The 25500-nt window shown below is 38.2% G+C and overlaps 1 protein-coding gene across 1 annotated transcript in view; it reads right to left on the bottom strand.

Moving 5' to 3' along the window:
• Elp4 (Elongator complex protein 4) overlaps window positions 1-25500 on the bottom strand; it is a 93515-nt gene that overhangs the window by 28856 nt on the left and 39159 nt on the right. The window contains exons 3-4 of the mRNA XM_067144578.2: window positions 21149-21264; window positions 587-824 (exon numbers count right to left, since the gene is read on the bottom strand). Coding sequence (XP_067000679.1) covers window positions 587-824; window positions 21149-21264 — 354 coding nt within the window. The remainder of the gene's footprint in view (window positions 1-586; window positions 825-21148; window positions 21265-25500) is intronic.

The following is a 25500-nucleotide window of genomic DNA, read 5'->3' as shown; positions in this document are numbered from 1 at the left end:
TTTAATTCACTGTTCTACAATGTTTGTCTCAAGGACATACATACATTCTATGACATGTATGAGATGTGTTTTGGTCAATGCAGCCAACTTTATATGGCATGTTCTACACTTTCCAGTGGCAAAAAAAAAAGTTTACAAATACGTTTTATAAAATTAACAGAAAAATATAATAAAAAGGAAACAAAAAACAGAGAATATTAAGAAACAAAATGACTGCATCTGTATGCTAAAATGAAAACTATACATGAAATAATTTGTTAAAACTACTTTAATCCCTTTTTACAACGTATGCAAAGAATGATAATGTCATTTGTTTTTATGCCCCCCCCCCCCAAATTACTTTGACGTCTTTTGGAGATGCCCAGGTGCCGGAATTCTGTCCCATCTGTCCCACAGGTGTTCTTTTACATACCAGTCAATCTACCGACATGAGGCTGATGTGTTTCAGCACCTTCAAATACCACTGGACTGAGCCAGGATCGAACCTGCCAAGTCGGGGCCAGAAGACCAGTGCCTCAACCGCCTGAGTCACTCAGAGAGGTATGCAAAGAATGAGCACTTAAGCTAGTAATACGTAACATCGTACCAATCATATTATTGTTGCCTTCAGCAGGACCATTCCAGGAAGTGATAGAAACATCTTTCAACATATCAGGTGGCATGATCCTTGTTAAATCAAAGTGATGCCCCAACTGAAGTCCACCAGGAGATGACTGAACTGAACGCAAGTTCTGGTAACGCCATGCTATCGTCATTTTCTCTTCTGGACCACCACCTGAGCAGAAAGAATGGTCTGATTCAATAGGAGATGGCAGTTCCTGAATCTGAAACATTAAAATGATCACACAATATTCAAGTATGGTGTGGTACAATAGTGTTTAGGCCAAATACAGACAATTTAATTCTTCATTTATCTTCTGCTTATCAAACAATAAACCAATTTATTCATTTTCAGATAAACATGCAATTATCTCTTTCCTATAAGCTGTCAGATTGATAAGGATGTGGGATAGATTTTTGCTACAAAAGATTAACCTTATGAACTTAAATGTGAAAGACCTGCGTTAAAACATTACTCCCATTACTGCCTTGTCACAAGAGCTCTTCCCGAAGCAAAATTCTAGCACCCTTCGTGCCTAGTGATCAACAGGATTTAGAAGAAAATAAAATTAGTGTTACTATAATTAGAGAATTATTCTCACAGGTATACTCTACATCAACCTTAGCAAAACTATGATTGTGCACCATTCACTGTGTATCTAGGTAACGTAACATGCATAACACATGAGAAAACCTAAAGAGTACATGAACCTCCAGTCTTACCACTAGCATCATGTCAAATACAAATATAAACGAGGTTGACGACCAGCCAGAGAGGGGAAGGAGTTGGAGGTGTAAGGGAAGAAGAGAAATGTACAGCGAGTCAAAATGTAATTGAGAGCCACATTTTTGCCATGGCTGCTCTACAAAGTGTATATAATTTTACAGATCTATCAAAATACAAACCTTGATCAAAAGAAAATAGGAACCATCTGTAAACTACAAAATATAAGCATAACTAACTAAAATCATGTAACTAAATTATGCAGCAAAATAAACAACAATGAAATTACAGCAAAACCTCATTAATTCAAAGTAGCTGGGAGGCAAAAATTGGACTTCGAATTATGTGATTTCGAATTAACAGCCAACTCTTAATTCAGAAATGCCAACACTTGCTGCATCAAAAAATATTCTAAGACCTGTACTAAATGCAATTAACCTTGATTCAAAGTTTAAAAGTTTGAAATGCCATGGAAAAAAACGATTTCCAAAATGTATCCAACAAGGTGCATTTACAGTATTCAAATTCACAATACAGTATTCACATGGATAACTTACTGACAAACATAACCTCACACAACGAAAGAAAACAAAAGCATGAATCAAAGACGAGGAGAAATCTAAGCTGGCTCCCCTGAGCAAGTCCTTTATTCATTGGATTACTGAACTGAATGCATTTTAGATGTCCTGTACTTGAATGGAAAGTACCCGATGCCCTTAAAATATTGTGGTTTATCGAACTTTCCTATGATGAGGGGAGAAAGTCTCTCACTTCCGTCTGCATTCTAACACAGTACAGTGACTCGCCTATCCTTGTACGATTTCCCGCCATGGTACTTATCTCGTAATTCAGAAATGCGAACACTTGCCGTGTCACAAAGTATTCTAAGACGCATTAATGCACGCAATCACCCTGATTCACAGTTTAAACCTTTCAAATGTCTTGAAAAAATCTATTCCTGAAATGTATCCAACAAGGTGCATTTACATTAGTCAAATAATGCACTTGAATAAATCACTGGCAAACATAACCGCACGCATCGAAAGACCCCCAGCACGATTCAAAGACGAGGACAAATTATGCTGGCTCCCTTGTGCAAGTCCTTTATTCATTGGATTACTGTACAGAATGCATTTTAGATGTCCTGTACTTGCATGGAAAGTGCCTGACGCCCTTAAAACATCGTGGCTTACTGAACTTCCCTATAACGAGGGGAAGAAGTTTCTCGCTTCTGTATGTATTGCAACACAGTGCAATGACCCCACTTGTATGATTTCCCGGCTGGCAATTCCCTCCGTTTGGCCTCGGCATTAAAAAAAAACAGTGCAGTTTCATCGGCATTCACAATATTCGGTGCGTACGAATTGATTGTATGAGCCACGCTTTTTTGCCAATTGTTGGCATCGCCGGTGTTCACGGATTCTGCTCATCTGATGTCGAAGTTACCCTCAACAAAGTATTTATTTATTGCACATAATAGTTTGACACTGTGTATTCAATGTTGTGTTGATTTCTGCAATTATGGTTCTCACAACAGAGGAGAAGTTACTTAATGTGGATTATTATTTTTGGTCATACAGAGTGAATGGCCGAGCATGCTTTACGTTAAAGAACAGTATGAGGAGTGATTTAATAAGGAGGCACCAAATAAGAGTGATTTTTTCTGTCGCTGACAAGTTCCGCAAAATGGGATCCGTCTTATGTCAACAAAAAAGGGACAACAAGGCACCCAACAGTCACAACGAACAAGAATCATGGGCCCTTATTTCGTAGAGGATGCTGCACAGAATCTAAAAACTGTGGACAAGGTACTCTACAGTGACCGTATTTTTACCTCGTTTGTGCACGATTTGCATTGTTTTTGTCATGCCCGAAATTTACCCTTTTAACGACAATGGATGCAGTACGAATGAACTTTAGCCCACACTGCACATGGGTCACTTATCCTTCTGCAACGACACTTTGGACAGTGCCTAGTTTCTCGTTGAACTCCATTCCTGTACTCTTCCTGCTCCCTCAATTTTACGACCCCAGATGCCTTCTTATGGGGCATGTTGAAAGAATCACGAAAGAAGGCCCACCTACGAATACTCCCAAATTACACGAGAAAATAACATAATTTTCTGTGTCCTTACAATAACCTTTGCTCATCATCATGTTCAATAATCTTCAGAAACATTATGAACGAAGTATGGCACATGATGGCACACTTTTTGAACACACATTGTTCCAGAATTATTAAATAACATTTCAGTGTTGTTTGTTTGGCCGCATACAGCATAACGGGTTTGGAAAAAACATGTTTCTCTCTAAGAAAAATAAAACAGTTTAAATCTTTTTATTTTGCTTAAACGAGATTTAACTTCATATACTTAGTTTAAATTCATAATAATAATGTTCTTAGCTTTACATCCCACTAACTGCTTTTGCGGTTTTAGGAGATGCCGAGGTGCTGGAATTTTGTCCTGCAGGAGTACTTTTACATGCCAGTAAACCTACCAACATGAGGCTGTCATATTTGAGCACCTTCAAATACCACCGGACTGAGCCAGGATCGAACCTCCCAAGTTAAGGTCAGAGGCCAGCGCCTCAACCGTCTGAGCCACTCAGCCCAAAAGTTTAAATTCATTTAAACCAGTTGTGGTTTAATATTAACTATATATGCTAATATTAACTATATATGCTCATTTTCAACTCGAAGAAAAATAAATATTTATGTTTCACCGGCAAATTAAAAGCAGAATTACAAATTTTTGTATTATATTTTGAGAAATCTAGTCTCCAGTATACTGATTTAATACATAAATGTTGCTTCATTATTGCAATGCTAATAAACTAAGCACAAAATAATTAATGACTAGCATACAATATTAAAACTACATCTTTAAGCAGAATTCAGAAAGCATAACGGATTTATGAATTACTAGCAGAAGTACCCGTTCTTCATACGGGTTATCAGAAACTGGCTTTAGTTACTCATACTATCGGTGTGACTGACTTCATTAGATGTTTACATCACTGGTGTATTTACTTAAGTACGTAGAAATTATTTGTTATGTTTGGAATTATAGTGTATCTTCTTCTTTTCTTCATGGGGGCCTCTAAATATTCGTTCCTAATTAGCGTCGACCTCTAAGATCTTTTGCTACCATGCTTTTTCCTTCATTCTCACCTAGATATACCTGCTCCCTTCACAAAGCTGCAGGTTTAGTGTAAGTATACTTTCGCCAGATAGTACCACAAATATAAATATTATTGAATGTGTTTGTTTGATCCGACATTTCATAACTATTACAAATGATAAAGGAAATACGTGATGCATAAAAGAAACTACTATAATTATCGAGAATTATAATTCTCAGGGCTTGTCACTCATGTCGCACATCATATAATGAATATGAGTATAAATGTTGAGAAATTTTTTCGAGTCATGGGCGCAACTGACAAGTGTGTACAGTATATAGGTTTCATGGTTCCAATGATTGTAAAAGTGGACCAAAATATCGGCACTAATAACATCAGTGATCCTACTACTCCATGGTTTGATAGAAAATAGTTTAAACTATAGGTAACAGACTCCGTAAAATGCTGAAACCTAAGCCAGTACGTAAAAACGGAGGCCCGTCGGCAACCACTGGTCACTGTACTACGGAGATCTCCGGGGCTATTATTTTTATACTTCACTCCCTTTCCATCCCCGCCCAAAGGATTGCTATGAGCATCTTACACAACAGTTTATTTTTTCCAGATAGTAAGTTATATGTGTATCAATTTTGGTTGGCAGCTATGCCCAAACGTACATGCATAATCTCGCTGCTGTAGAATCCTGGAGCTGACGTTGCCATGGTTACGGCCGTTCGTTTCTTTATCCGGTTCCTAGAGCAGGGGGTAGTGTGGTTCCAATATCTCCATAACGGTTGGTTTTAGGGCCTTCAAACATGGTTTTCAAACCTGAAGGGTTTACCGAGTTTTGTTCTTTGCATTATAAGTTAAGAACTTCATTTTCCCAAATTGAACTGAGATTCACAATTAGAATTAAAGAAGGTTCAACCTATTCAATAAAAAGTGTGTTGTACAAGGTGTTCATAACATGTTATTTATTATTACTAGTACAGGTTTCGACGCTTAATGGCGTCATCATCAGCTAGAAATCACAAAGTGGGCAGGGTACATAACATAAAATTGTATAAATTATACATGCATTGCAAAGTACAAATGATTGACTGTTTTTACATTAAGAACTAGATGAATAATGAGTAAAATATGATGGCATAATATAACACATAGAGGCGTTATAGTCTAATGAGGCAGGTAGGTATTGTACAATAAAATTGGTCTGATGAATGAGAGTAAAAGTCTTAGTATAATAAAACGATGCGGTAAAATTGTTCACTCTTCTGTTGTTATCAATGGAGATATGTAAGTCCAGGTCCAGTGTTGTGTGTGGTTGGCAAGACCATCAAATATTTGTTTAAGGCCGGTACACCTGACGTTGAGTGGTTGAATAAGGCTGAATTTTGAGATTGTCTCAGCTCAACATAGGTGATGAAGCTTAAAAGGAAGAAAAGCTAAGTTAATGGAATGGATAGCTAAAAATGGGTTCGCGGCCGAATGTGATGGAATATGGGACTCACCTTGTTCAGCATGCTGGTTGTATGTTGTGAGAAGGGTTGTGGACAAGTGAGATGGATGTGAGTAAGTTGAGTGTGAGTGGAGGTGAGGTGGGAAGGGCAGGAAAATGAGAGGGGGGGGGGAGAGAGGAGGGGAGTGGAAGGGATGAGAAGGCGGAGTTTAAGGCGGGTCAGGGGGATGGAGTGGTGGTAGTGTGCGACATAGAGTGTTGTGCAGAGTGTAAAAGATCGATTTCTTCTTTGTGGATTTGATGCCTCTAAAGACTTTGATTAGGAAGTCGAAAAGAATATTAGGTTTTTCTGAAATTCCATTGAGGTTTAGATTGGGATTGAAAAATTGGTCTAAATGAATAAAACAGTTTTCCGTAACATCGAGTAAAGGGCCTTTGTTTATGTTCTTGAGAATTTCTAGGTCTTGTTCTATGGTGGTGAAATTATGTTTTGAGTCATGTATGTGTTGGCCTATTGCAGATAACCTATTATACTTCTCTTACATTTAGAAAGCAAAGTTCCTTTCCACTCCTAGCCCTTTCCTATCCAATCGTCGTCGCAAGACCTATCTGTGTCAGTGTGATGTAAAGCAACTTTACATAAATATTTAATATATATTGTATGATATTCTTTGTTGGTTTGCCAACCTCATTCATTTGAGAAAGTATTATTATTATTGGAATGGTGGATTCGATGAACGTGTGGACATGGAATTTTGGATGTGTAGACTTCTTATTCTTGGCCTTTTTTCAATTTACTGAGTGATAATTCTTAGGAAATAAACAGCTATTCTGGAAAAAAAAAAAAAAAAATTTTTACACACTGTGTACGGTACTAATAATTGTAAAAACATCGGCATAAAATCCGGAAAATGTGGCTGATAAAGCTTGATAAAACTTGTATAGATTTAAGGCAATCCACTGTGCCAAATTATTGAATATTTTCTGAAAAATTCTTTATAAGTACCATAAGTCTTAATTTTTCCTTTTTCACATCTTTTTTTAGAAAAAGAATGGTTAAATATGTTATTCCGAACATTTTTTAGGCCCAAGTCTACAGCATGCTCATTATAAGCCTGTATCTACAAGGTCTTTTTTAAGGTTATCAATTTCATGTACAGATATATGTTTTTCTGTTTTTGGGGACTGTTCTCTTAATTTAAATCGTCAATTACTTGGGAATGGCTAAGTTTCCCTGAGGCCTTAATGAGACATTGTCAGACACTTACCGAGAATCAATCTGAAAGAACACACAGACTTTCACACTTTACGCCCCACTTTTATCTCTTCGGACTTCGGATTTCTTCCCTCTATACAATTTCTGCCTGGCATGTGATTTAAAATTAGCAATACAGTGTTTTTTGTTTGCGAACTGACAATCTTCTGTTTTCTATTGCTGTCCGTTTTAAAAATATTTTCTATGTACCTAATTAACATCCGTTCTTACTGTGTTATCATATAAATAATAATAATGACATGTGTTTTCATGCGTGTGTTAATGTAAATTAATGCATATATTCCATACTACGATCTCCTCGGCGAGCTCAGGAGTGCCCTCAACATGGCGGTATGCGCATGACATCTCTTCCCCAGTCATGCTACTGCGCAGCTGCCAGTGTGGGGTCTTTGCAAATAGAAAGAAAAGGAAAAAAAAAAGTACATGTGCCAAATATCCACAAGTGATGATAACGAAATCTTCATTTTCAAGCAAAAGAGACATTTTTGAAATGTTGGCAGCATTATCTGTATCAACACAATGAACTTTGCACAAAGTCCTTTCCATATTTTTAAATGCTGTTAACAGCCACTACCACTTCTGCCAGATAATGAGCAGTGTGAGCAAGGCCAGATGTGTCAATACTATCCATTAAATAATAAAAACAGCCTGTTTTGGTGGCAACTGTACAGCATATTATACATTCATTGTGAACATTGTCGACTCGCTGGCTGAATGGTCAGCGTACTGGGTTTGATTCCCGGCCGGGTCGGGGATTTTAACCTTCATTGGTTAATTCCAATGGCCCGGGGGCTGGGTGTTTGTGCTGTCCCCAACATCCCTGCAACTCACACACCACACATAACACTATCCTCCACCACAATAACACGCAGTTAACTACACATGGCAGATGCCGCCCACCCTCATCGGAGGGTCTGCCTTACAAGGGCTGCACTCGGCTAGAAATAGCCACATGAAATTATTATTATTGTGAACATTTGACCAACCTTCAAACCCTACACACGTTGTTTTATACGAATAAGGGAACAAGTGATCAATATTTCATTTTCATGAACACACTGTACTTGAAATAAACTTTCAACATATTAGATCATGTTCAGCACATATAGTACATATTGAAGATATCGTTACGTACAGAACAAAAATGGCCAACCGGACACGAGTGGGATCCTAGCCCACACCCTCCCGATTTCGCATTGGTTGCTATATCCAATTGAGTTATGGTGGTCCAGATCATATTTGTTCTGTTAGAAAGGATCTAAGCCAGTGGTATTCAAAGTGTGGTATGGGGGTTGCTTCAGGGGGTACGCAAATTTGTTGTAGCTTCTAATGTCGGTGAGCAGTTCAGAAAAGAGTTGAGCCTGCTCATTTTCAATAAAATCTTGTTCTGATTTAGTGTTTTTGTCTACCACCACAATGACTCCCTTTTCAAAACTATTCATTCTAAAATACTGTATGTCTCATTTTGTACCTCCCACTGACTAGGTATGTAAAAATGTTTAATTAAACATCACTGCTCTTTTTTTAATTTTTTGTTTTGAAATCCATTCATTCACTTCAATTTTTCTTCAGTATAGTAGTGTAGGCTATATAATAAAATAGTAATTATTGCATTAATAATTATACTCGTATATATATCGTTGCTAGGCAATGAAAACATTCGTAATCCCACTCACAAGAAAACCACGTTTCTCTACCGTGAAAGCTTGCTGCGTTGCTCGAGTAGGGAACAGAAGACTCCAATGGTCGAATAAATGGGCTATCATTAAGCACTGAAAATGCCAGGAACAGTTCTCCGGCCATTGTTGACGGCTCAGTTTTGGGCTTTTCCCATAAACTTTACTCTACAGAAGTTGTGAGGTTTCCTTTGCCCAGCGACGATATATATATATATAGGCTACAACACATTACTATTGAGGAACAGGATGGTGTAGCGGCTTAGCTACTTGGCGGTCATTCCGGCAACCGTGGTTTGATTCCGAGGGCTTTTCTTATTTTTTTATTTACTATTTAGTTTACGTCGCACCGACACAGATAAGTTTTATGCCGACGATGGGATAGGAAAGAACTAAGAGTGGGAAGGAAGCAGCTGTGGCCTTAACCCTTCTGAGCAGGGGCATTTAAAAATCTAGCCTTCATTGGATGTGGGAGGAGCTTTCACTGGGTATTTGAAGGCTAGCATACCTGTGCACCAAACTGTTTTATGGTACCATATCTCTGGTAATTTCGAACCAATTTTGATTAAATTGAAAATAGCTTTTCGGCCCACCATACATAGTATGTTTCGGCTCGTCTTTGAAGTGAGGTAATTTGCATATGAATGCAAATTTGTCTAAAGATATGAATCAAATAACAGGTGTGACAATGGTACAATTTTTTGAGAAGTAAGACCTAAAATGTAGTTTTTGTACTATTCCCGTCAACATGAAGAGGGAGAAGGTAACATACATCTCATTTTCAATGACTGGAATCAATTCCCTTACCCTAGATCGAAATGGAAATAACATTCCTCGGGACTTTATGTACCACTAAGTATAGTGATTTGTTTCCGTTACGCACCGCTGCAAGAGTTCAAGTGGGGAAAAAAAAAATTCAAAGACTTTTCTGGTTGCAGGACATTTAGAGCTAAACCTTGGGGTGAAAAAACCTTACAAAAAGTTTATTCTTTTTACACAATTATCCATGTCATACCAGTAAAAATTACATGCAGCACTACCACATCTAGCAAGAATAGTGTCGGAAACAACAGTCTCTTCCGTATCATTTCAGCCTCATCACGGTCTAATTCGGCAACATCACTGCCATCAGAATCATCGCTAAAATTATAACCCCTATTCTCATAATCACTAAAACATTAATTTAATATGCCTCGTACAGCATCGCTAGAAGAATTATCCTTGTTCACCGACACTATTGCGGGAAAAGTACACGAGTGAATAGTTGATTAATTTTACAAATCGATAACAAGGGGAAAAATTGTTAAAATGGATCAATGGATATGTGATTGAAGCTTTATCTAGATGGCTGTGAAGAGACTTCAGACATAGTTTAAAGGAAACTCACAAATAGTGATGGGACATTCGATTCATTTTACTGAATCGATTCATTTGATTCCGTTCACGTTACTGAATCGATACAGTGATCCGATTCACGGCTCATTGGTCACCGCTCCTACTGCATCTGTGTACTATGTGCTGGTAAGACAGCAGCAACAGCATTCAGTGCTCGCAGCTGCCATCTGGTCTTCATACTATGAACTCCTTTCTTAGAAAAAATGCTAGTTACTCTAATACATGGAAGGTTTCCGGCGACGCAGGGTGGGAAAGGTTAGGAAGGTAGCAGCCATGGCCTGAATTAAGGTACAGTCCCAGCATTTCCTGGTGTAAAAATGGGGAAACTACGGAAAAACCATCTTAATGGCTGCCGACGGTGGGATTCGAACCCACCATCCCCCGAATGCAAGCGCATAGCCACGCGATATTAACCGCACGACAACTCGCTCAGTCTTTTTTTAAAAGTATTTTTCTATCAGCTGAGAATTTTTTTAAATCATCATATTTTGTATAGGCTACCCGAGATGTACAGTAGCCCGCTGGTTTTCTGATTCAACATACTGTTATTGCGTCTGTCCACATATGATTGAAGTCTTGTGCAACGATGTGACATATGAACTGAGAGAATACTGAGCCGTTCCTCCCAATATAAAACAGGCACTTTTGAGTGGTCATGACTCATGAGCATGACTCATAGTCATAGGGCAGGCTAGAGTCGAGTTTAACTGTCAAATGTCAACTAAGTTATAATACTAAGATTCATTAAACTAATAAATAGTATAACCTAATAGCCTACCTACTTACTAGCTACTTCAGAATTATGTTGTGACTACCTTTTTAACACTGCAAATAAATCCATCTATTATTTAAACCTCCCTGTAAGAAGAGGACAGTGAATGCAAATGGGTGTTATTTTCAAATGAGCTGAGCTCGAGAGTCCATTATAGCATACGATTCTTTCAGTCTAGCATGGCTCACTGTATGTCTCGCTGCAGCGGAAACTCGGCTCTCCGCGTGTCCAGTGAGCCGATAAGGAGCCGTGTGGATCATGTGTACAATATAATAGGTTAGGATCCACCTTTCAATACTCCGTAATAAGATGGTAAGAAGTAGTTACAACCTGTTTAATGGGACCGGTTTCAACACATTTTAAGTGTCATCATCAGCCAATTTTCGAAGATCTTAAAACAACTAGCACATTGAATACAGGCAAAAAATTAACAATGTATCATAACGTAGCAATTCAGTAAATGTTCAAAACACAATAATCACAGTCAAGAGAGTAAACAGAACATCACTATCTTGCGCCGAAAACAAATATAGCTGAAGTTCATAAGCAGGTCAAATATTCGCTTATGTAAAGTCGTTGCTAGGCAGGTCTTGTAGGCATTTGTTTCTCCGGCCGAAGAGCAAAAGGTGACGTGAATGAAGTCTTAGGAAAAACAGTATAGGATTTAATTTCGTCAAATTTCAAAGTGGATATATAGGTTTTATAAAATAATTTAAAACGTTAAAAAAGAATAAAGCCAAATAAAAATATATTTAAAAAAATAGGGAGAAATAATGAAAGAAATACGAGGTTCAACTCGAAACAACTTGCCGTAGTAATTGATAAAGAAATGATAAATAGAGAAAGGGGGGACGTTAATTAGAGGGTGGTGATGGTGGTGGTGGTGGTGGTGGTGGTGGTTATTGTTATTAGAGGAAATATAATTGGGCAAAAATCCTTAATATAATATGAATTCGAAGAAAAAAGAAAAAAGAACCGACACTTCGAAAAATGAAGATATCGGTTAAAGGAAGACAAGGGCCACGAAGGGCGTGAAAATGAAAGACTCCCTAGCCCTCGCAAACCTAATAGCATCGGGGTCGGAAAAGAACAAGAATTGACCAAGGGAGGTCGGACAGGATAGATGAAAGTGAGGAGCCTGGCACAAGTAAGTGGAAGCAATGCCAGGACTCAGCTAAGGGCCCCGTGGTCGCCAATCCACGCTCTGAAGTTCAGAGCCCCTGGGGGATGGAGGATGGGAAGGAAAGAAAAAATGAAAAAATGGAAGGGATCCGATACTTCGAAAAATGAAGATATCAGCCAAAGGAAGACAAGGGCCACGAAGGGCGTGAAAATGAAAGACTCCCTAGCCCTCGGAAAACTAATAGCGTCGGGGTCGGAAAGGAACAAGAGTTGACCAAGGGAGGTCGGACAGGATAGATGAAAGTGAGGAGCCTGGCACAAGTAAGTGGAAGCAATGCCAGGACTCAGCTAAAGGCCCCCGTGGTCGTCAACCTACGTTCCGAAGTTCAGAACCCCTGGGGGATGGAGGGTGGGAAGGAAAGAAAAATGGAAGGGATCTGATACTTCGAAAAATGAAGATATCAGCCAAAAGAAGACAAGGGCCAACGAAGGGCGTGAAAATGAAAAAATCCCTAGCCCTTCGGAAACCTAAAAGCGTCGGGGTCGGAAAGGAACAAGAGTTGACCAAGGGAGGTCGGACAGGATAGATGAAAGTGAGGAGCCTGGCATAAGTATGCCAGGCTCCTCACTTTCATCTATCCTGTCCGACCTCCCTTGGTCAACTCTTGTTCCTTTCCGACCCCGACGCTTTTAGGTTTCCGAAGGGCTAGGGATTTTTTCATTTTCACGCCCTTCGTTGGCCCTTGTCTTCTTTTGGCTGATATCTTCATTTTTCGAAGTATCAGATCCCTTCCATTTTTCTTTCCTTCCCACCCTCCATCCCCCAGGGGTTCTGAACTTCGGAACGTAGGTTGACGACCACGGGGGCCTTTAGCTGAGTCCTGGCATTGCTTCCACTTACTTGTGCCAGGCTCCTCACTTTCATCTATCCTGTCCGACCTCCCTTGGTCAACTCTTGTTCCTTTCCGACCCCGACGCTATTAGTTTTCCGAGGGCTAGGGAGTCTTTCATTTTCACGCCCTTCGTGGCCCTTGTCTTCCTTTGGCTGATATCTTCATTTTTCGAAGTATCGGATCCCTTCCATTTTTTCATTTTTTCTTTCCTTCCCATCCTCCATCCCCCAGGGGCTCTGAACTTCAGAGCGTGGATTGGCGACCACGGGGCCCTTAGCTGAGTCCTGGCATTGCTTCCACTTACTTGTGCCAGGCTCCTCACTTTCATCTATCCTGTCCGACCTCCCTTGGTCAATTCTTGTTCTTTTCCGACCCCGATGCTATTAGGTTTGCGAGGGCTAGGGAGTCTTTCATTTTCACGCCCTTCGTGGCCCTTGTCTTCCTTTAACCGATATCTTCATTTTTCGAAGTGTCTGTTCTTTTTTCTTTTTTCTTCGAATTCATATTATATTAAGGATTTTTGCCCAATTATATTTCCTCTAATAACAATAACCACCACCACCACCACCACCACCACCATCACCACCCTCTAATTAACGTCCCCCCTTTCTCTATTTATCATTTCTTTATCAATTACTACGGCAAGTTGTTTCGAGTTGAACCTCGTATTTCTTTCATTATTTCTCCCTATTTTTTTAAATATATTTTTATTTGGCTTTATTCTTTTTTAACGTTTTAAATTATTTTATAAAACCTATATATCCACTTTGAAATTTGACGAAATTAAATCCTATACTGTTTTTCCTAAGACTTCATTCACGTCACCTTTTGCTCTTCGGCCGGAGAAACAAATGCCTACAAGACCTGCCTAGCAACGACTTTACATAAGCGAATATTTGACCTGCTTATGAACTTCAGCTATATTTGTTTTCGGCGCAAGATAGTGATGTTCTGTTTACTCTCTTGACTGTGATTATTGTGTTTTGAACATTTACTGAATTGCTACGTTATGATACATTGTTAATTTTTTGCCTGTATTCAATGTGCTAGTTGTTTTAAGATCTTCGAAAATTGGCTGATGATGACACTTAAAATGTGTTGAAACCGGTCCCATTAAACAGGTTGTAACTACTTCTTACCATCTTATTACGGAGTATTGAAAGGTGGATCCTAACCTATTATATTGTACATCTTATTTCTCTATTCAATACGGAACAATAATGAAGTTTTTAACTTTAAATGGATCATGTGTCTCACTGAGCCGCGCTCGTTCACGATTCTTTCGATGTGCCATGATTCACTGTATGCCTCGCTGCAGCGGAAGCTCGGCTCTCCGCGTGTCCAGTGAGCCGACAAGGAGCCGTGTGTATCATGTGTCTCACTGAGCCGCACTCGTTCACGATTCTTTCGATGTGCATGATTCACTGTCTCGCTGCAGCGGAAGCTCGGCTCCCCGTCAACGTCCAGTGAGTGCGCCACTCAGCACTGTCCGCTGGGAGTAAGCTGAATCGTGTGCCGTGAGCTCGCCTTTCCTGTGAATCGATTCACTCGGACACTTGAATGAATCGATACACTGCTTCGAATCATGCGTTCAGTAGCCAACACTACTCACAAAAAGGAACGGCAATGCAGATGTGGTGCACTGCATGTCTGACACGTCACTCCACAGCAACAGAGGGCTACTGCATGACGTTTGCTACACTTCACTCCACGCTGTCGGCTTAATTATTAAGGTACAGCCCTAGCATTTGCTTGGTATGAAAACAGGAAACCACGGAAAACCATCTTCAGGGCTGCTGACAATGGGGTTCAAACCCACTAACTCCTGGATGCAAGCTCACAGCTGCACGCTCCTAACCGCACCGCCAACTCGTGATTGCTGGTGTTGCTGGGGTGGGATTTTCATTTTATTTTCAGTGTCAGGAAGGCCACGTGATGTTAAATTCTCAGGCACAGCTCTTTCAAGCCTCAGTGTGTGCAGGGACCCTGAGGAAGCGGGATAAGCTGTGGAAGATGTGATGATGATGATGATGATGATGATTATTATTATTATAATAGCTAATATTATTTGGCATCCAGCAACAATTATTTGTTATTTCTGGTATAATCCCAATATACTCGTACTTTGGGGGTGCGAAGACTAAACAATTGGATTTTGGGGGTACGCCAACCAAAAAGTTTTGACTACCACTGATCTAAGCTATAAGTCTGACAGTACTGCCGCCAAAACATAGAATGCGACTAACAATGCTACGTTTTCAGCAATGGTGGATGAGAAGGATAATGGTCATGGTCTTAATTAACATACAGCCCCAGGATTTGCCCAGCATGACAACGGGAAACCATGGAGAACCATCTTCATGTCTGCTGATGGTGGAGTTCAAACTGACCGTCACCCCAATGAAACCTTGCAGCTACACAATCCAGATCATGTACCAAACTTACTCGGTATAAGATATTCTTTAACATGATGGTAAATATACAGACATACATTCCTTAAATGACAACTGACTGAGCCACGATTTTATCCTGCAGTGCTAGTCATATGAGGCACGTAAACAATCTGCACCATGTAACTAGGTGGTATTCCTGATATTTCAACATCACTATTTTCAGCTGAAATAATGTGCTACTCAGTACAAATTCCAAAATCATCCTAGCAGCAACAGCAACAGCTTTAGTTATGATTGGTTTACAATGAGGTATTTTATCTTTTGTCTTAGAAACCTTCTCGAAATAATTTTTGAAAAGTGTACTTTTCAAAAAAAGAGACTTGTTATTTTTGCTTAGGAAAACTGATAACATAAATCAGAAATAGGAAAAGTTAAACTACATTACATGGTTACAATATATCATAGGTATCAACACGTACAGGGCAAGATGGCCATGCGGTTAGGGGCGCACGGCTGTGAGCTTGCATTACATGTTATAAACCTCATTTTAGGTCCGTATTGAAAATTTAACAGTTCAACAATGATAAAGGTGTTTTAATTTATTCCACCTATTCAATACTTATATTTTCACGTATAGTTGTTACATAATTAAATTCTTAGTTACATGGGACATGTTTCACCCTCAATTAAGGGCATCTTCAGCCTAAATACAATAATCAAAAATACAACTAAATTAAAAGTGGAAGTTAAATACAATCATCAAAAATACAACTAAAATAAAAAGTGGAAGTTAAAAGTTTAGTCTGTTATTAAAATTAGGAACAATAAAATTGTGAAAAATGATAAAATAAAAAGATGCTAATGGAAAACTGTCTTATGATTAAACTATAATCTTGTCGGAGACTAAAACTTCTATTAAAATTCTAATTAAAACAGTTCATATAAAATATTGGAAAATCAAAGTGGTAGTAATAAAAAGCCAACGACATGAGGGCGTGTACACAAGCATAAACTTGATTGTCATGAATACAATCATTTCAAGGCCGCTGATGAAATTCGTAGTAAGTAAGGCAGAAGCGTCTATTGAAAAATTGTAAGAGGCCGTTAGCACCGGTAGGTAATAAAATGGCTGAATCCTTGCCAGAAAATGTCAACAGATGCAGAAATAAGTTTTCTGTAAGAGAAGGAAAAGAAGAAATAAGAAACTGAACGTAAGGAGAGAATTCAGTCTTACATAATTTTGAAACAGATGAGGACTTACATGTAAGTGGAAGTTGTTATTTGTTAACTACTGTTGAGTTGGTTGCTGCCCGTCTGTTGGCTCTAAGTCTGGTGTTATAACTGTGCTGCAGAGGCGGTAGCGAACTCGGAGGGGAAGGAATAGGGGAGTGCGGAAGGGAGGAGAGGATGGGTGGAGTCAAATGTGACGAGGCTGACAAAGGGGCGGAGTCAACTGCATTGCTGGAAGTAGGCCTAATATTTGTAGGTATGGGAGGAGTATTAGGGTTTGAAGAATTAAATATATTAGGTATCCTAAATTTATTCGAACTAACTGACTTTAATAATTTCGGCATTAATTCATGTAACATACTTTTAACTTCCACTTTTTATTTTAGTTGTATTTTTGATGATTGTATTTAACTTCCACTTTTAATTTAGTTGTATTTTTGATTATTGTATTTAGGCTGAAGATGCCCTTAATTGAGGGTGAAACATGTCCCATGTAACTAAGAATTTAATTATGTAACAACTATACGTGAAAATGTAAGTATTGAATAGGTGGAATAAATTAAAACACCTTTATCATTGTTGAACTGTGAGCTTGCATCCGGGAGATAGAGGGTTCGAATCCCACTGTCGACAGCCCTGAAGATGGTTTTCCGTGATTTCCAATTTTCACACCAGGCAAATGCTGGGACTGTAGCTTAATTAATGCCATGACTATTTCCTTCCCACTCCTAGGCCTTTTCTATCCTATCGTCGCTATCTGTGTCGGTGTGATGTAAAGTAAATTGAAAAAAAAAAATCAAGTACAGTGCCATTCCAAGCTTTTAGTTTGAGTAATATTATCAGGAATGGAATTTTCAGAAGCACTCTGGAAGACACAGACCAACATCAAGGCCGATGGTCTAGATGTTAGGCCCCTTTAAACAACCAGCAACAAGATCACTCATAACACCCAACCATCTGCTCTCTTTTTGTATCCTATGACTGGTGTTCTTTTTTCCTACATCTGAACAAGCTTACACACTCTATCTGGCCTTTCCTTCTTCTCTGTGGTGGGTATCTTGGACAGGAAGCACTTCATAGTCACTCCTGTGGCAAAAGATTGTTGTGGTATAGTACTCTCTTGTTCCGCTGCAGCTAAGTCGGCAAGAGAAACATACATCTCTCTTATGAAGTCTGCACATGCCTTCATTCCATTTTAAATGATCATTTTCTATCTTCCATTTCTGACCCAGAATTTAGCAAAATCTCTGCAATGTCATCACTGGACAACTTGCTGGAAGCCATTTTACTCACGAAGCTCTGCATGACAGCAACCAATTACCACATGAGGTTATGGGTAATATCCAATATGTGCTACAACCTATTGTATTTTTTGTAAATCCTACACCACATGGTGAAGAAGTGACTTTCGTTTAAACTAAAAGCTTGCCGTAATGTAAACAATTAAAAGTGAAAACAAACTGCATTCCGGTTTCATACACTGTAACATTCCCCCGAAAGCCTACATGCTACTTCATTTATCTTTGTCGTCAACTTCTGCATCGCCGCCATACTACCAACACCTAGCACCGCTGCCTGTCATACTACTGAACACGGCATGCTTTTGCCTCTTCATTCATCACATCATTGTCACGCCACGAATACATCATCTTCTGTCGACTTTCTTGAATATTTTCGTAAGTCTCCAGAACCTTGCACATGCCCTAACATATACTGAGACTTTCCGTCCCTTCCTCAGTCCAGTCTTGAAAGTGGTGTGTGTCTCAACATCTTGCTGTGCCGAGTGATGGTCATGTTTTATTTTCATCCTGTACCCAAGACTTTTTATTTGGAGAAACTTGTTGAGTAAAGACATTTTATTATTTGCCGGGACTTGGTTTCCCATAAACTTTCAGGATCTGGCGCTTCTTGCTTCTATTCAAGCCATCAAATATTCTGTAACTTTGTGCATTTGGTGCAAGTGCTATGCTTGATAACTGTATATATCACCATATCTGACTGTTGGAACGTTAAGAGCAACATTCTCCGTCAATGCATTGCAGACTCTTTCGTGACGGGGTGATAGTTTTCTAAATATTCTGCCTTTTTATTCTGCTCTGCGAGGTCCCTTTTTGTCACCCCTGCTTACGATTCCCCTTTCCTTCCACAGTGTAAGGTTCTTCTCCTTTTCAGGTGCTTTATAACGTGTAATTGTACTCGAGTATCTCATTTTATCGGAAATGTGTTTATTGTAATTGAAGTGGCCAGTTCAAATTACTGATATTTCATACTTTTCACAAGTATTAATTGAGGTTGTTCTTGCTACGCTACTTTATCGATCCTCTTGCTTGGTGTTTGTAATTTGTTTATTTAAAATACAATTATTATTGATCTTGTTATCGATTCTTTTCAAATCCTAATTTTGGATCTTTTGGGTTTTCACACACTTCCTGAATTCTGCTTATTGGTTCTTGTTTTCTTCTTCTTCTTAATATTATTATTATTATTGGTTATTTTCTCACTATTCTAAAATATGGTATCAAGTTATAATATATCTGACTTCTGCCTATTTGAATATTATATTACATCACAAACCATTAGCTGAGCACCAACCCGAGTTACCTAACAATACATGGGAGTGTTCGGGCATAGAGGAGAAAGTGTTGAACATTTGTTCATCTTTCCATCTCTCACCATGAACGACTCCAAGAATGGATGCTGGCTTGTACTCAGATTTAGGAAAGCACTTAATCTCAGCTTCAGATAATTGCTATGGATTATTTTTTATATGATTCTTCCTTTCACTTGCTAGGATTACATTTAAAATGTATGCTAATGCAGACACCAAAATCTAATGTGTTATCACACAGAAATGTCTTTCCCTTTCTATTTCTCGTGATATACTGTAGAATGCATATTAAGTGTCATATTTAGTATGATTAAGCTGAAAAGCAAGCCTAAAATGTGTAATTTTTTCCCTAGTTGGTAAAACTGATTGTAAGAAATTTACTGATATAACTAAAAGTGATGATTTTGTGCCTTTAAATGTGTATTTCGGTTGAGTGACTTTGTAAAAATTGTTTGTTTCTGAACCTAAAATAACATCATATATCTGTGAATGAGGTGGGAAGGGCAAAGGTCTCCCTTGTTAATATCATTGTCAAGATGGGATGAAAATAAAACTTAGGTAGACTATTATGTTTTGGTTGATTTTAAATTAATCACGTACTTTATTTTCTTTAGCAATATATTGTGTCTGTCCATCACTTTATTGCTAGATTCCATAAGGGTGTGGAATTCTTTACAAGAATTAAGTACAATATGTACACAGACAGAAGAAGAATCTTCAACAACAAGCAAGTTAGCTACATTGTTTGGGTCACGTAGTTGTGTGCTTGCATCTGGGAGACTGTGGGTTTGAATCCCAATGTCAACCAACAGCCTTGAAAATGGTTTTCTGTATTTTTACATTTTCACAACTGGGCTGCTGCTGTTGCGATATTGGTTTTACATCCTACCAACTACTTTTATGGCTGCCCAATCAAAGACAAAATGACTCCCAGACTCTACAATAACACAATTTTGGTAGATCTGATGTGCTAGCACTATGGCAGAGCTTGTAGTTCTAGAAATGGTCTCTTCAGCCATCTAAGAGCCCAAAATTGGCAACATGAACTCAGAAGACAATTTTTAAACTCACTGGTAAGTGAAGAAGAGGAGGAAGACAAGAATACAAACAGGTTAGAATGTAAACTTATTTAAGTGAGGAGGAAGTGTCTTCTAGTCTGTACAATGGTTCTGCAGTGCGAGTTGCATAAATATTAGGGGTATGGCCTATTAGAACCCCTCAAATTTATGCAACACATCTACATAACTGAAGAGCGGGCTAGATACCACTTGATTCCTGCCAAATAAGTGTGCATTCTAACCTATTAGCTCTTCACTGCATTGTAACCTATTATTACTTCAAAATCTGGGCTCTTCTTATTCATTACATAGTTGATGGCTAAAATTTTAAAAGTTGTGTAATGTAGAGGCTGAGAGGAAACTGTTTCAAAAATTAGTATTGGAAAGGAACAAACAACTGTCAAATCAAGTCATATGTATAGAGAGAGAGAGAGAGAGAGAGAGAGAGAGAGAGAGAGAGAGAGAGAGAGAGAGAGAGAGAGAGAGAGAGAGAGAGAGAGGAATGAGAAAGCGTTCCTTTTCTTGTTCCTCTCTCTGTATACATACAATTTGTTTCAAAAATGAATGAATAATGCTGGTTGAGGTGTAATCATGGAGACGTTGCACAGGTATAACTTGTTGTTGGTACCATTGATGAATGTAGTGCCAGGTAAATGCATATGACAAAATTTACAACAGTTACGGTCACAGGAAACAAAAGGCTGAAGGTGGTGGGTGTTAATACGGTTTATAATGAGTGAGAATGTTTGAGGTTTGGTAGGTGGCTACACACATGTGGGGTAACTGAGGAGAAGACCTTGTCTGTGGATCTTAACATACCAAATGTTCTGGATCAATATCTTGACTTGCACATAGTAAAGCATGACCCGACACGACCCCTTCGGCAAGGAAATATTTAATGAGAAGCCTTGCAAATGTTCCATATGTGTCTTCCTCTGAAAAAATACAAAAAAATAAAAAATAAATTATGGCTCAATATATAAAATTCTTAAGAGATACACCACACACAATTTTGTAATATGAAATAAACCTTGCATCTTTATCATTTGGAAAACTCATGTGCCTTAAAGAGGTAGAAATATTAGTAAACTTTAAATAAAAATTGTAATAGCTCAAGATGAAAGAAAAAAGAATGAAACAATTCATGATTAACTATAGCATTATATGTGCAAGCTCATGGAGGGCACTACTGCTGTCATTTTTGGCTACTGTATGAGTATGTGAGGAGCCTCCGTGGCTCAGACGGCAGCGCGTCGGCCGCTCACCATTGGATACCGTGGTTCAAATCCTGGTCACTCCATGCGAGATTTGTGCTGGACAAAGCGGAGGCGGGACAGGTTTTTCTCCGGGTACTCCGGTTTTCCCTGTCATCTTTCATTCCAGCAACACTCTCCATTATCATTTCATAGCATTTATCACTCATTAATAAATCACCTTGGGAGTGGCGACCCCATTGTAATAACAGCCTATATGTGTTTCATTCATTCCATCCCTGACCCCATCAATGACTGGAAAACAGGTTGTAGGTTTTCATTCATTTTCATGAGTATGTGAATGAAGGAGAGATTTTTGAGGTTTATACAAAGGATTCATAAGCCCTATTTGTTATGCATAATCAAATTATACAATCATATTGCAGCATTATTCATTAACATAATGTATTTAGTTATTTTTGCCAGTGGTTTAGCATCATACGAACACATCAAATGAACCTATTACTTAAATAACTACATAATAATAGAGTAAGAGAAAAAATCGAACAAAGAAAGGTACTGAAGTGTTGTCCACTGATTTTGGATGAACTTTCTTGTATACTCAAGGGAGTTGAAAAGTAAGGCAAATACATATTTTTATTTAAGGGAAAAACATGAAACCATCTCTCAAAGTAGAGCATGTTATAGTACAATTATGGAATTTCACACAGAAGATGTTATATTTGAGTGAAATCAAAATAAGTATTGAATATATTTTAGCTCTGGTTCCTGATTAAATTTATAGAGATGAACAACTCCTATGAAATTTTAAAAGAATTGTAAAATTAACCCAGTTTTCCTGAATATTTCGAAAAATGAATAATGAATACACAAACACCTTACTGATGTCAAACAGACATAAAGCTGTCTCCAGCTTATTATTCACAGCACAAAAACACACATGGCATATGAAAATATGTATCTTTTGATAATATTTGCGGGCTATTTATTTTGCTTTAAAAGTCATATTTGGACATTTAAAAAATATTGGTTAGATTGCCTTTACAACCACAAGAAAAATATCCCAGAAAATACGTTCATATGAAGACCCTCTATAAACCCTCCCTCTAGTGCAGGTGTATTCTGTATTTTCTGTTTGTGCAGAACAGTTTACATTGGGACCACCAAACTTAGTATTAATACCAGGCTGAAAGAAAGTTAGTATCAATGCTCATCACCTAATCAGTAAAATTTGCAGGAGCTGAGCATGCCTTCTTTTGCCTTGATCACGACATGAAAATTGATGAAGTGATGATTTTTGCCTACCTCCCACCAGAATTATATTTGTCTCCACTGAGAATCTAATGAAATAATGAAACAAGAGAACTGTTTGAACAAAAAGAGGAGAGGGGCTATAGGTCAGAGGAGTTAGGCAACCTTTCCTAACTGTGAGAAGAAACAAAAATGGCTGCACTAGGTCACATTGCACAAGTCTTGATAAGACCAATCTCAGGGAGAGACAAGACAATAGCAGTGCCACCATCTGGCCCCTAACTGCTGTTACAGAATGGATGCCTATTCTGCTAGATTAATGATTATTCTGTTTTGACAAGGGTTACCGACGAGTAACTGAAACATCACCATACTTACAAAACCGCTGCAGCTTAATATTCTGAAAGACATCCATCATTTGATAGCTAAAACATTTGGTTCCTAACAAGATGCATGTAACTTGCTCTGCACATACTTTGCACAAGTACCTGAGAAAATCAAGGAATGCAGCTCAAATGTAAATGAAGTCAATATCCAAGTTTAAAAAAAATATTTGCAAGCTTTCCAAAGAGTACTTGCGCACAAGGAACTGACAGAAGGCCTTCATTTGCACCCCGAAGCAATCATCACTTAATGAGAGAGCAGTCATGTGGAACATCTGGACAAGGACAGAGAAGGAAGTGCTTTCTTATATAAAAATACATGCTTTCTTATATAAAAATAAACTTTCCTCAATTTTAAAAGCAGCCAAACTGTAATATGTGGTGGGACGGAGAACTACAACTATGGGAAATATAATTTTAAAGTTTTTTTATTTAACGTGTCTGAAGGATTTCATTTTTGTTTGCAATATTTTGTAATCTGCGAAACGAAGAAATGAAAACTCTGGACTCTGCTGGAATATTTTTTATGTAATTGGAACTTGTTTGTAATAATCTTTTCTTAAAATAAGGAAACATCAAAATATATTGAACAGTATGAACATTGCAAGATGCAAAAGGTATTCTGAAGTGACTTTTTTAAAATGTAAATTTAAATTAATGTGAGCAAGCATGAAGAGAAAAAAAAAACCATTTGGGACGTTTTAACTTGAAGAAATTTTTGAAGAATTATTTGAAAATTAATTTTTTTTTAAATTCTGTATGTCAAAATTGTAATCTGACGTAAAATTTTGTAAGGTGCTTTATTCTGAAGCATACTATACTGCACGCGCGGTTACCGATGTTGAAACAGGTGGTGTCATTTCTCTCGCGTCAGTAAGCCAGGAAACGACCATATATGGTCATGCAATTGTATTGGCAAATGAGAATCTAGTGGAAATTGTTTCTTACTGGTTAATTGTGATCGGCCTATTTCCGGTCTTCTGGCCGGCTTTGGGAAAATGATGTGTGTGCTCGGCGTCATTTTCATCTGACCGTCCTCGAGTGCAGATGTGCTCGAGGAGTTCCCAACGGGAACTCCTGCCTTTCCGCGGTAAATGCTATTTTCATGTTATTCTCAATGTTTTCTGATTTCGAATTGAATTCCTTTCGTATTTCGGTATTTCCTTGCTTAATGTAATTTTCAAAGTTTTAAACTTAACGTGTCCGAGTTTGCCCTAGATTCCCCTTGCCGTAATTTCAGTTTTTTCACTTACTTCCTTTTAAACTATACCTTGTAATGTAGCATCACCTTTCTATGTTAAATCAAGTTTTGTCTAAATCACTTAAGTATGTCTTGATTCCGTGTCGTCGAACTGTATTTTGTTAAAGTCTTTTAAACACCCTTCGTTTGTCAAATACGGATCAGTTGCCATGTCATGACCTTGTTTCTTGTAAGATTGATTTTGATTATGTTAATATGATGAGTTTCGAGGTGATGATCGTAAATCTTTTCTCCTCCATAACGCCGTACCTTCCCATGGACCTCATAAGGTTCTGGCACCTTCCAAAATCCTTCTTAGTTGATATTTTTAGGCCTGTAAGTGTTCCCTTATATATGATTTAATTTTGAGTATTGTAAGTTATCCATCACATTTCCATGCTCTGATGTGTAATCACCGCCACTGCATCATTTTACGATTTCCCTATCCATATGATTAAGTGTCCATATTATTTACTATTTTTTTATTCACATTTTATGTCAATATTTATTATTTTATTATTATTATTATTATTATTATTATTATTATTATTATTATTATTATTATTATTATTAGTATGTGTAGGCGTAATTGTCCCAATCTATGGTTACACAAACCATAACACTGAAATTTTCCAGATTAAAAAATCAAATGTAAAATGCACACACATATATATATAAATGTCCACAGCAGAATCTCCAAGGAAAAAGGTCCATGGATAAGCACGTCTACTCGGAAAATAAAAAGCACAGAGAGGCGTTGCTCATTTCTTTACCAGTTTTACTATCAGAAGATCTGAGAGCCAAATTTGGTATATTGTATGAGGACATGACAATGACTTAAACTGCCCAATTGCATTATTATGATAATCTAAAATCCAAGTAGACCGTAAGCTTTAGGCTCCAAGTATCCTACACAGTGGCCTCCACGGTATGCACAATTCTCCCGTCACCGAGAGAACCGAACCTAATGTAAACAAAGAAAAATATGTATCCGTATGTATCCATCCGCGGTCTAAACGCTGATTGGAGAATCGCTGGGCTACTCCCAGACACATGGCAGGAACCACGTGGGCAGTCTTGAAA

This window comes from Anabrus simplex, chromosome 3 (assembly GCF_040414725.1).
Source record: "Anabrus simplex isolate iqAnaSimp1 chromosome 3, ASM4041472v1, whole genome shotgun sequence".
Lineage (NCBI taxonomy): Eukaryota > Metazoa > Arthropoda > Insecta > Orthoptera > Tettigoniidae > Anabrus > Anabrus simplex.
This window is presented reverse-complemented; position numbering and strand designations above follow the sequence as displayed.